The sequence below is a fragment of the Heptranchias perlo genome, chromosome 2 (genome assembly GCF_035084215.1).
Source record: "Heptranchias perlo isolate sHepPer1 chromosome 2, sHepPer1.hap1, whole genome shotgun sequence".
In the NCBI taxonomy this organism is placed as follows: Eukaryota; Metazoa; Chordata; class Chondrichthyes; order Hexanchiformes; family Hexanchidae; genus Heptranchias; species Heptranchias perlo.
Window position 1 is genome coordinate 77,540,568 of NC_090326.1, and position 12,289 is coordinate 77,552,856.

At 44.2% G+C, this 12,289-nt stretch overlaps 1 protein-coding gene across 5 annotated transcripts in view; it reads left to right on the plus strand.

Moving 5' to 3' along the window:
* The window catches only part of LOC137340614 (progranulin-like), a 63,304-nt gene that overhangs the window by 6,857 nt on the left and 44,158 nt on the right, over nucleotides 1–12,289 (plus strand). For all 5 annotated transcript variants that reach the window (XM_068003220.1, XM_068003213.1, XM_068003186.1 and 2 more), the window contains one exon: nucleotides 4,066–4,203. In XM_068003220.1, the coding sequence (XP_067859321.1) occupies nucleotides 4,066–4,203 (138 nt within the window). The remainder of the gene's footprint in view (nucleotides 1–4,065; nucleotides 4,204–12,289) is intronic.

Sequence of the window (12,289 nt, forward strand, 5' to 3'; positions counted from 1 at the left end):
GCTGCCAAATATATAGAAAAGTTACAGCCTTCTACAGATTGAAGATTTGCTCACTTGAACAAATATAGCACATTAGCTGCATTGTGATGCTATATGATCTTTAAAATATTTTTGTATGAGAGCTGGGACATTAATTGGAACAAAAATAACCGCCATTCATGATGGGGATGACATTGGGCATAGGGGCCCGACATGCATACAATCAATAATGACCTGTACTTTAATGAAACCTGCCAGATAGTCAATATATGTGTCTCTTTAATTTTGCTGGCTGGTATCCATGGGAAATTTAATTGTAGGAAAGTTATGAAATCCCAGGCCTAGGCAAAAATGCATTGTCACTGCCCAATGCAGCTGTGAGTTGCTGGCTGTGAGATTGAACTGATATCTCCGCCTGTTGTTTGGAAAGAACTAGTGGTTACAAAAAAAGGCAGCCACTGTTAATGTCATCCTTGTCCTCAAAATATTTTCATGGCTTTGCTCCAGGAGACGGCACAGCTTCCCTTATGAATTATTGAGTTTAAATTTCTACAAGGGTTCACCTGATCATCTGCCGTAACTTCAGCGGGTGATCGGGAGAACTCTCGCGGAAATTCAACCCCATAGTCTCTGCATGCCGATCTCCTCAGACAATGTCGAGGGAGATCACCTTAGCCAGTCTACATGGCAGGCAGGGATAGGGTAGCTATGCCTTAAGCACCTAAGATGTAAACACACCTGCCCTACAAACCACCTCTGATCCCCCACTTCCTTCTCTAGAACCAGCCAAAAGATTGCTATACCCACTGACATATCCATGAGTAAAATTAAGACTCTCAACCATTAGAGTGGTCTTGCCAAATATCAATAAAGGAAGCAGCTTTATGGTAATAGTTGATGCAGTGATGAAATCAGAAAAATCAGCACATAAACTGATGAAGCAGTGTGTTGTGTGTGTTGAAATAACCGATTAACTAAAGACCTCACTGATAGCATGCTGGGGTTCTGATGGCCAAGATCTCCTTGAGGTGTGCATTGCAAGGGCCTTGTATCTGAGTCAGCATACCTATGTAGTCAATTTGACTCTCTGTTCAATTGTTCAAGACTGATGCCATATTGGTTAAAAGCCATATGACTTTATTTAGCACAAGCAAGAATCAATACATTACAGTATTTAAGCACAAAGCACAATTGAGAATTATATCACCCCATTGTTCTTGGGTAGAAGCTGTGACCCCGTTCCTCATTCCTTCACTCTCGTACTCTCATTCTCGTTCACTTGCTTGGTGATTTCTTTTCTGTCTTCTACTCTAACAAAATCTCAGAACCCCCCAGTTATACCGCAAAAAATGGAACTGCAGCAAAATACATCCAATTAGGTATTTTCCCCAACACTCCCCTTAATTTACCCAATCATATGGACAACACGTACTTGGATAGATGAGACAGTGCCTTGTGACCCCCCCCCCACCCCTTATGCCTCCTTATCCTTAGCACAATGTTTCTCTGTCACTGTAGTTGATGAGTCACTCTATAGGCCTTGAAGATAACGGGAGTTCTAGCTAGTTTCAGTATTTCAGTATGTCTGAACGAGTTGAGATACTGTTATGTCCCTCCCTTAGTTTGCAATAACAGGATGCTCATGGCTGTTAGTCATCCTGCAGCTGCAGTAGATTAATTTAAAAGCAGTCTATTTTGTGGCACAGCAGTTCCAGCTAAAGCCTTGACTAATTAGCCCTTTCCAGCCAAGTTCCCCATAATACCTTCTAAACCTATATTTCCTTACACCTGGTACTGTGGTGGCTGCCTGGTTCTGCTGCTTCCAAGGGTATTTACTATCACTTGTGCAGGGATGCTCGATGGCCTGGATGTGGTTCCAGCCTGATCGGTGACTACTCCAGGTGTGGCACTGCTGCTGGACACTCCCTTAACACATCAAATGATGTGTTTGAGAGCAGAACTTGGAGCAGCTATGAAGTCTGTGAATCCTTGTCTTAAGGTTATCTGTATCTAACAAGGCCTCTATAGCAGCAGTGTGAGCATTCAAAACATATGCTTGCACTGTGAGTGTGACATCCACCACTGAAGCCTTCACTGCTGTTGCCACAGGAGTTGCCACATTCTCCAAAGCAGACAGCTCTGCACTCCCTAGATCTTGCATGGTCACAAGACGCAAGTGTTGAGACAGTAATCTGCATTTGTAAGGAAGCTTTGTGCGATTTGAATCCTTAGGCACTGGAGCAGAAATAGGAACCACGCTGGACCTCCAGCTAGTAAGTGCGTGGCTGCTCCTCGCCCATGTGCTGTGACTTACCCTGTGCTTCCTTTTTAACTTTGCTATTTACATTCTCTGTGGTGTGTTAAGATCTGCTGGTGTTTGAAAAAAGTGGTGATAGTGATGCAGACTTCTGTAATATTTGGGCTTGCTTGAAGACACCAGCTGCGGCTAGAATCTGATCTTGAATTCCGTACAAAGCAGAAGAAAATGAAGAGGTTGAATGTCCACTGGGATTCTCCCAGTTATTTGCCATAATTTTGGCAAATGATCCGCAGAAACCCCAGAAAAAAGACGTAAATGTCTATGAAGTTATGGCGGACAATCGGGAGCACCCCTGCAGAAATTCAACCCCAAAATACCACCTCCAAGCACTGCTCTCATTGTATGATACTCTTTATGATATTACTCACATTCAGGCCTGACTGTGTGCTACAAATTGAAGATGCACATTCCTGTGTGATGTCCCTTTAAGAATCATTACTGTGCACACAAATTGCCATATGCACTTCATAATTGTAACTATACCCATACATTCTAAGTTTCTCCATTTGTATAAAGCATTCTTTGCATAGTACTCTTACTGCTTAGCATCTTCCAAAATAAAAGAATTAACACATTAGCAGAGATAACTTACTTGCATGTCTACTTGTGGCAAGTGCTTGCCAGTGCCGGTGTACCTTAACAGATTTCTTCAGGTCTGATAGCTTTATGGTTCAATATGGACATTACATTGATCCTTTCTGCTACCTTCTCCCATGCCTGCTGCACCAGCCGCTCCTGGCGGGGTTGGCCATCTGTTCCATAAATGTATTCCCTCTGATCCCTCACTCCTTTCAGCAGCACTTCCAGCACCTGGTCAGTGAATCCTACCTTTCTTTGACTGATACACTCATTTGAGAAGAAGGTTGATCAGTAAACAGCTGTCCTGGACTCCCTGAACTATTTCAGTCGTTTAAATGGTTCATTCTTGCAGTTCACATCTGATAATCTGTATTACTGATTCTTTCACTTCATAGGATGGCTCGCTGGCACAGGTAGCTAAAAGTGTTCCTTTTAGCACATCTAAAGGAAACAGTGAAATGGCGGGCTAAACAATGCGCTTAATAAAAGTTAAAAACCTTATTGAGTTAACCACTCAATGGCGCTGAAACAATCATTTCAAGGTGTTAAAACTTCAGGGTGGTTTAATTGATGTTTTCTGGATTAGGGAAGGAAATTGACAGAACTGATTTGGGTAAAATGTTCATTATGGTGAAGGGTTCAAATACCAGAAGAATACACGGTAAAAATTGGGAAATTTGAAGTAAGAACGGAAGCCAGGCAAGACTTTTTCTTCCAAAGGATAATAGAATTGTGGGATGAGTTACCAAAGGAGGCCACTGAAGCAAACATTCCAGGTAATTTTATGTAGCCGCGCACCTGGCACTGAGCGTTTTAGAGCACAGTAGGAGGCCACGTGGCCCATTGTCCCTGTGCCAAAAAGTACAAAATCAGAACTACATGGAGAAGCCGGGGATTGAGCCCAAAGCCTCATACGCTCTACCATTCCTAATGCCTTGTTCTTTTTTGAATTTGAAGTTCTTTAAGATAGAGAGACATGATAAGGCATTATACAAAATTAAGTCTTTCTTTCTTACTTGAAGCTGCTCTCTAGGGAAGATTGCTAAAATGAGCTACATCCCAAAGTGATCTGAAATGTGCCAGTTTTATGATTAATTCATATTTACTTTGTGATGGAAATATCCAAATTCCATGAACAGTATAAATCTATAAGATGCATTCACTGACATGGTCTCTATTTCATTCAGATGTGGCCACTGATAATTCTGCTGCTGGCAAACTTGGCTTCTGCTGCAGTGATATGTCCAGATGGAAACACTTGCCCAGATCAATCAACATGTTGTAAACTTCAAGCTGGTAATTATGCCTGCTGCCCTTTAGAAAAGGTATGAACAAATATTGAATAGAAAATGATCATTTAATCATGCATGCGTTGGACATGTCTCACTTCTACTTACACATGTAAGGAATCTTACAACACCAGGTTATCGTCCAACAATTTTTATTTTAAAATCACAAGCTTTCGGAGATTATCTCCTTCGTCAGGTGAGTAGTGAATGAGAGGTTCTCAAATCGCATATCTTATATTAGGCTGGGACACCATCACACCAATCAAAGGTGTCGTTGGTGTTCAGATAGGTTAGCCACAGAAAACAGTAGGTCCCAGTATGCTGAATACACAATGTGTCAAATTATACAGACAGAAAGAGACCCGAAAGGCAGAGAGAGAGAGAATTTCCAGTTGTATTAAAAACAGATAACTTTTTTTCCCCTGCTGGTGGGGTTACGTGTAGCGTGACAGATACATCATCCTACTTACACAGACCATGTGTGTGAAAATTATAGTTAATCAAATTTGTGTAGCATAGTGAAATGTTGATGTGCAAAGTTCCACTTATCTCAGTTCCATGTGGAAAAACAGATTTTAATCAAAATAAAATAGTGTCTCTTGTTAATCATTGCGCTTCTCACTTTTGATTGAACCATGTGACCAGTCAGCCTCAAGTGTGATCGGTATTCACTCTCGTTTGATTCCTACTAAGCACTGACTGCTTCTGTATTATGTGGTCAACAAAAGCTACTAACAACCAGTTTGTCCAGAGTCTTTTTCTCAACATCAAAAACTTCCCCCATCAAACTGGGGAACAATTCTTTAACAAAGACATAAGGGGGTAAATCTAACCTGCCGCCAGGAAGAGGGCAGGGGGATTTCCTGACGGGAAACCCAGAAGTATGGGTTTCCTGGACATCTTTACATTTTTGACGTAAGGATGACTTTTAATTTTTTTTTGTTGGCATCCCACCCGACAGGCCAGCCAGATTCACAGGCTAGCCATCTGTCGGACGAGAAAAGAGCTAGGGGCTGATGCTTAGATGGGGAAGGTGGGGGTCGGTCATGGAGGAGAGGGTCGGGGTCAGGGGTCATCGGGGGAGTCGGGGGTCATCGGGTGGTCGGTCATTGGGGGAGTCATCAGGGCATCGGGGGTAATCAGTGGAGTCGGTCATCGAGGGGTCAGGGATCATTGGGGTTAAGGGTCATTGGGGAGTCATCGGGGGGTCAGTCAAAGGGGGGTCGGGGGTCATCGGTGGGAGTCATCGGGGGTGGGGGTCATCGGGTGTCATCGGGGTCGGGGGTCACCGGGGGTGTTGGAGATCGTAGGGGGGAGGGGGAGGGGGAGGACAAATGGGGGGACTCGGAGATTGCTTGTGTGGGATCGCTGCAGGAAGGCTTGTTGGACCTGGAGGAAGCATTCCTGATCTTCCAGGCCCACAAGCTGTGCTCACTTACCTGCTGAGCCGGGTCTTCTCGCCTTCTCTTATGTGGCGTGAAGTAGAGTGCCTGGGAATCCTGGCCCCGAGGAGTTAAAAATAAAAAACCTGTCAAAATGGAGGCCCGCAACCTCCTTAAAAGCTTTTACTGACTGACCCACCTCCTAAAAGCGGGTTGGTCACCCACCCTTCGACCCACCTCCGTTAAAACCGGAAGTGGGCGGTTTGGAGGTGAGTTGGGGTTAGGTTTTAGGTTGTTTTTACAGTTTTTACCTTCCCACCCGCCCCCAACTCACCCGTTCGTGGGATTAAAATTTAGACCAAGAAGTGGATAACAAACAGCAGTGAAAAAAGACAAACAAATCAATGTTTTGGGCTGAGCCTTTCTTTAGAATTGAATAAGCCTATTCATTGAATCAGAAAAAAGGGAAGAATAAACAGGAATAAAAACGCAGAGAGAAAGTATCGATGGAATAATTGATAGAGGGTGTAACAGATTACCTCAATCAAACAATGGAAAGAAGCATTAAAAAAAATTAAAGTCATTAAAAAAACAGAAAATGTATGACTAGTTATGTCGACCCAAGGGAAAGGTAAGAAAATGGGAGAGATGGAAAACACAAGAAGCCTGCGGATTGAGTTTGAAATTAAAATAAAAAATACAGGAAAAGTACATTGAGTCCATCAGCTCTGTAAAGAAAAGAAACGTCAACAGCGAGAGTGATGCCCTCCCCTCCGCTAGCGCTGTATTCTGACATATCCCCCCGCACCCCCCCCCCCGGTCCAATGGTACCCCGCTTTCCCTTCCCCTGGATGCCAACCGATGCACCTTGCATCACCAGCAACCCCTGCTATAAAGAAAATGAAAGATACAGCTAAAGTCTGAAATTACTGAAGTCAATGTTCAAACCAGCGAGCTGCAGAGAAAGGTAAGATACTGTCCCTGAAGTTCACATTGAGTTTGTTAGAACAGTTTAAGAAGCCAAGGCAAAGAGCTCAGGCTGGGAATGGGAGAGGGAGTTAAGATGATGAACCATAGGGAGCCTTGGGTCACACTTGAAGACAGAACAAAAGTGCTCGACAAAGTGGTCATCTATTCTGCCCAATGTAGAAGAGACTGCGCTAGGAGCACATTTTGGAGATTAATGGAAAGGAAAATCAGGCGGAATCTATAACAAGTCCCCAACCCACAAGGACGATTTTATATTCAAAATGACCTTCATTGTCTTTTTTTCTCTTCTTTTAAAGTGGAACAGACACTTTCAATACTTTTATATAGATTGACAGATATAGATAGAAAGGGCCAATTAATGCACCACCTGGTGTAATGCTGAGTTTACATAGATCAGGAGGGTCCTAGGTTCAATTTCAGTGTCTGTTGAGTTAGCTAATCAATGTTGTAATGCTATAATTGGCCTCAGGATTTAGGAAAGGAACATCATCCAGAGTTCCTACTCCTTGGGGTAAATTTTAACCCCAAGGAGCAGGAACTGCCCTTCCACAGTCAAATAGCCTACTAATGCTCACTGCCTCAGTTACAGCATGAATATTGGCCACTTGGTGAAGCTTCAGAGGGTGTCCAGTACCTAGGGAAATGTACACTAAGGAGTCAGCATCTTCAGGGGAGCAAAGGAGAAAATTGAAGCGGGGAAGAAAACTAGGAATTTTATAGTGTTCCATCTCTCCAGATCCCAGAGCACATACACAGCACAATACAGCCCCAAGCTGAGCTGTTTTTATAACCTTTCTGTTCTTCTCATCTACCTATAGTCCACATTTTAAGAGAAATTTGTCGTTGCATTCTCTCAGCATGAAGCAGCCTGCACAGTTCCTGTAGGAGGATGTCAACAGTCAAATGGGGGTGGTCATTCTGAGCAGGGGCCGAGCAGAATCGGGGATTTCTGAGCAGCTTGATCAGACAATATAGTACAGGTCTGAGGAGGACAGCTAGAGAGGGAGTGAGGTGGCAACACACATGTGTCTCTGTATTTTTTTAATACACTGGGCTGGACTCTCGTCCACAATCCCGCATGAAGCGAATGGACAATTTGGACTGTAAAGACTATCGTTGCCTCACTGCTCAACCTGCAGTTGTCTCCCTCCAACACACTGAGACAGCTGCTGGCCACTCCTTCCCTGCCCGCTTCTTGCAACTGATGACAAAGGTTGTGGCCTGGGTCCACAGTGGGTTTCCCTCCCATCTGCTGGAGCTGCAGCACAAGGCTGGATGAGCGTTGGGTGAATCCGCTAAATGGGGTGGATTGCTAAACAGAGTGACAATGGGAATTAGGTGCAGAGGGGGAAGATGGTGCTAGGTAATTTAAACCAAGGGGCAACAGCAAATAAGTAAATATATAAATAAATAATCAGAGTAATTAATTAGGTCGAAGGGGATAAAATTAAAATGAACTAAATAGAGGATACTAACATTAAAGGGATCCAAATTGCATTAAATAAAAATCTGGTATACATAAATAAGCAATGGGAGTTAAGTGGTTACGAAAATAGAGAAGTTAATAAACAAAAATCAAGACTAATTAGTTACAAATTAATCTGAAATCATGCTAAATCCATCAACTAAATATAATCTAGATCTCAAGTAATTCTATTACATCTCTCTCTATATATATATATATAAATTACTACCAACAAATAAATAAATAAATAAAAACTAGAAATGGCAGCGCATGTGGGGGTTTGTGGTCAGTGAGACTGTCCCAGATTGCCACATCTGCAGGAAATGTCTCTGTCTTGAGACAATCCAGCTCAGAGTCCTTGAGCAGAAGTACAAGTTAGGGACACTCAGACACATAAGGTGAGGGGGAGTAATTTCTGGATAGTTTTCTCCAGAGTGCAGTCACACCTCAGAGGAAAGCACAGGTGCAGGAAGGGGAGAGTATGTCCGACAGTCAGCAGGGTAGGGGGAACCGAGTAGAGATAGAGGAGGAGGTCCTGCAGACACTGGTTTTAACCAAGAGGTACAATGTACTTGGTACCTGTGAGGATAAGGAGACAGTCTGTTGGGAGGACGGCCACAATGCTGACCTAGGCACCGTGGAGCAGAGGGCTGTCCAAAGGGGGAGGGCAGAATAGAAACATAGTCATTGTAGGGAGTTCAATGAATGGGGGATTGATGGCATCCTCTGCAGCCACGATCGAGAGTCCCGAAGGGTGTGTTGCCTACCTGGTGCCAGGGTAAGAGATGTCTCAATGTGGCTGGAAAGGAATTTGGAAAGGGAGGGGGATGATCCAGTTGTCGTGGTCCATGTCGGGACCAACAACATAGGGAAGAAAAGGGAGGTGGTCCTGCTGAGGGAGTATCAGGAATTAGGAGCTAAATTAAAAAGCAGGACCTGAAGGGTAGTAATCGCAGGATTATTGCCTGAGCCACGTGCTAATTGACGTAGGGACAAACAGATCAGGAAGGTGAACACGTGGCTAAAGGATTGATGTGGGAAGGAGATATTCCATTTCATGGGACACTGGTATCTGTACTGGGGCAGGAAGGAGCTGTACCGTTGGGACAGGCTGCACTTGAACTGGGCTGGGACCAAGGTCCAAGCGGAAAGGATTAATAGTGGTAAAAAGGACTTTAAACTAATAAATGAGGGGGGAGGGCTCAGTCAGAAACAATAGTGAAAATGATAGTTTAAAGATTTTCTTAGAAGGGATAAGTGCAGAGTTCAGGTCACAAACAGTGATATACATACCCCAGGTGAAGTGAATACTAAAATAACTAAAGTAGTTACAGCAGGAGTGACAAATAAGAAATGTGTTAATTTAAACGGTGTGAGAAAGACAGTGTCAGGGCAGAAGGACAGGTTAGGGTCTTTTGCCCAAATAAGTGTTTTATATACTAATGCATGGAGTATAAGAAATAAATTGAGTGATTTAGAGGCTCCATTGTAGCTTAGAGGTTATGACATGGTGGCCATTACTGAGACTTGGCCGCACACTGGTCATGATTGGGAGTTATTCCAGGTTATAAGGTCCTTAGAAAGGATAGGGAAACTGGAAGAGAAGGAGGGGGAGCCTTATTGATTAAAGATACAGCATTACTAAGAGAGGATGTAGGTAAGGGAAAGCAATCAGTAGAGACTGTATGGTTAGAATTGAGGAGTAAAAGAGGACTTAAAACTATAATGGGAGTTGTCTACAAGCCTCCTGTTAGCAGCAATGAAGTGGCAGAATGTATTAATTCAGAAATAAAAACAGAAAATGCTGGAAATACTCAGCAAGTCAGGCAGCATTTGTGGAGAAAGAAACAGAGTTAACGTTTCAGGTCAATGACCCTTTGTCAGAACTGGAAGAAGTTGAAGATTTAACAGTTTTTAAGCAAGTACAGAGCCAGGGAAAGGGGGCAGAGGAAGGGGAGGGGAGGAAAGAACAAAAGGGAAGGTCTGTGATAGGGTGGAGGGCAGGAGTGATTAAATGACAAAAGGGATGATGGTGCAAGGCAAGGAGGGTGGTAATGGGACAAGTAAAGAAACAAAAGTTGGGTCTAGAGGAGCTGTAAATGGCAACAGCTAAACCATTACCAGCACCTGCTGTCACAATAATGGGAGCAGTGGTTATGATCTGAAGTTATTGAAATCAATGTTGAGGCCGGAATGTTGTAAAGTGCCTAATCGAAAGAGGAGATGCTGTTCCTCGAGCTTCTGTTGAGCTTCATTGGAACAGTGTAAGAGGCCGAGGACAGAGAGTTCAGAGTGGGAGTGGGACGGAGAACTAAAATGGCAAATGACCGGAAGCTCAGGCTCAAGCTTGCAGACTGAATGGAGGTGTTCAGGAAAGTGATCACCCAATCTGCATTTGATCTTCCCAATGTAGAGGAGACTGCATCGTGAGCAGCGAATACAGTATACTAAATTGAAAGAAGTAGGGCCAATTTCAAAGGGATAAGAACGGATCTGACCCGGGTGAATTGGAATCAAAGATTAGCAGGCAAAACTGTAATCGAACAATGGGCGGCCTTTAAAGAGGAGATGGTTCGGATACAGTTTAGATACATTCCCATGAGGGAGAAACAAGAGCTCCCTGGATGACAAAAGAGGAGGAGAGTAAGAGGAAGCAGAAAAAAGGGGGCGTATGTCAGATGTCAGGCTGATAATACAAGTGAGAACCAGGCTGAATATAGAAAGTTCAGAGGGGAGGAGAAAAAGGAAATATGAGGGGCAAAGAGAGAGTATGAGAATAGACCGGTGGCTAACATGAAAGGGAATCCAAAAGTCTTCTATAGGCATGTAAACAGTAAACAGGTAGTAAGAGATGGGGTGGGACCGATTAGGGACCAAAAAGGCGATCTACTCATGGAGGCAGAGGGCATGGCCGAAGTACTAAATGAGTACTTTGCATCTGTCTTTACCCAAAGAAGAAGATGCTGCCAAAGTCACCATAAATGAAGAGGTAGTTGAGATACTGGGTGGGCTAAAAATTGATAAAGAGGAGGTACTTGAAAGGCTAGCTGTACTTAAAGTAGATGGGCGCTAAATTGGGCCGTGTAGTGCCTGTTGTTTCGGCGCTACATGGTCTCTCCAACATCCAAGATGGCGTCTTGTTTGCGCACGCACGTTTCCTGTGTAACGTGCACCAGATGCCATCTTGGTATAGGAGTTAGCACAGGCGCAGATATCAAATGCTGGAATCATGTGAAGTAGGGAGGAAATGGCTTCAATCAGTGTGCAACTCTGATTTAAAGTGACAACATTTTGGGACTTAACGCTCAACTCAATGCACATTCTTAACCCAACCATCTGAATGAGTGCCTGGAGGACCCCCACCAGTGCTATTTAAAGGGACCATGCAGGATTTACAGGTTAGTGGCTGGATTATTGCTTCTGGCTGCCGAGACATTTGTAACTGTATTTGGAGGTCTCCTAGACTTCAATATTAGGACGCGTGGACATAGCCTAACATTTAGAGCCAGGGCTTGCAGGAGTGAAGTTAGGAAATGCTTCAACATACAAAGGGTAGGAGACATTTGGAACACTCTTCTGCAGACGGCAGTAGATGCTAGCTCAATTGTGAATGTTCAGTCTGAGATTGATAGATTTCTGTGAACCAAGGGTATTAAGGGATATGGCACTAAGGTGGGTATATGGAGTTAGGTCACAGGTCCACCATGATCTCATTGAATGGTGGAACAGGCTCGAGGGGCTCAATGCCACTGCCATTGCCACTTGCTGCCTCTTGATATGCGCCACCTTCTGCTGCAAGAAAGCGGGATGTGTGTCTGGGTGATGTGCCTGTCATGGTTGAATAGCTGCCAGTGTGTGTGACCTGTGATTTGTGGGCGGGTGGCTTGAAACAGTGCTAATGTGTAAGGGTGAGAGGAAGCATCTGATTGGAAGAGTTGAGTACTGATGGAAAGAGTTTATTGGTATGTGGGTGATGGGGGTGTAGTGCGTGGTGCAGTTGGTAGGAGATGCCACTTGCCAGTTGACCTCACTCACCTTGACCACTCATGTCAAAGCATTGAACTTCTTCCTGCACTGCATCCATGTTCATGATGCTGTGCGCCTGGCATTGACTTCGTCCCCTACTGCCTCCCATATGTCTGGAGGGCCTCTTGCCCCCACTGCAGATACAGGATGTCCCTCCTTCTGTCCACCTCTTGCACCCAAGGTCTCTAGTGCATCAGCAGAGAACCCTGGTGCACGCACTCTCGCAGGCCTGGTACCAACTCAAATCAGCAGATTGGTG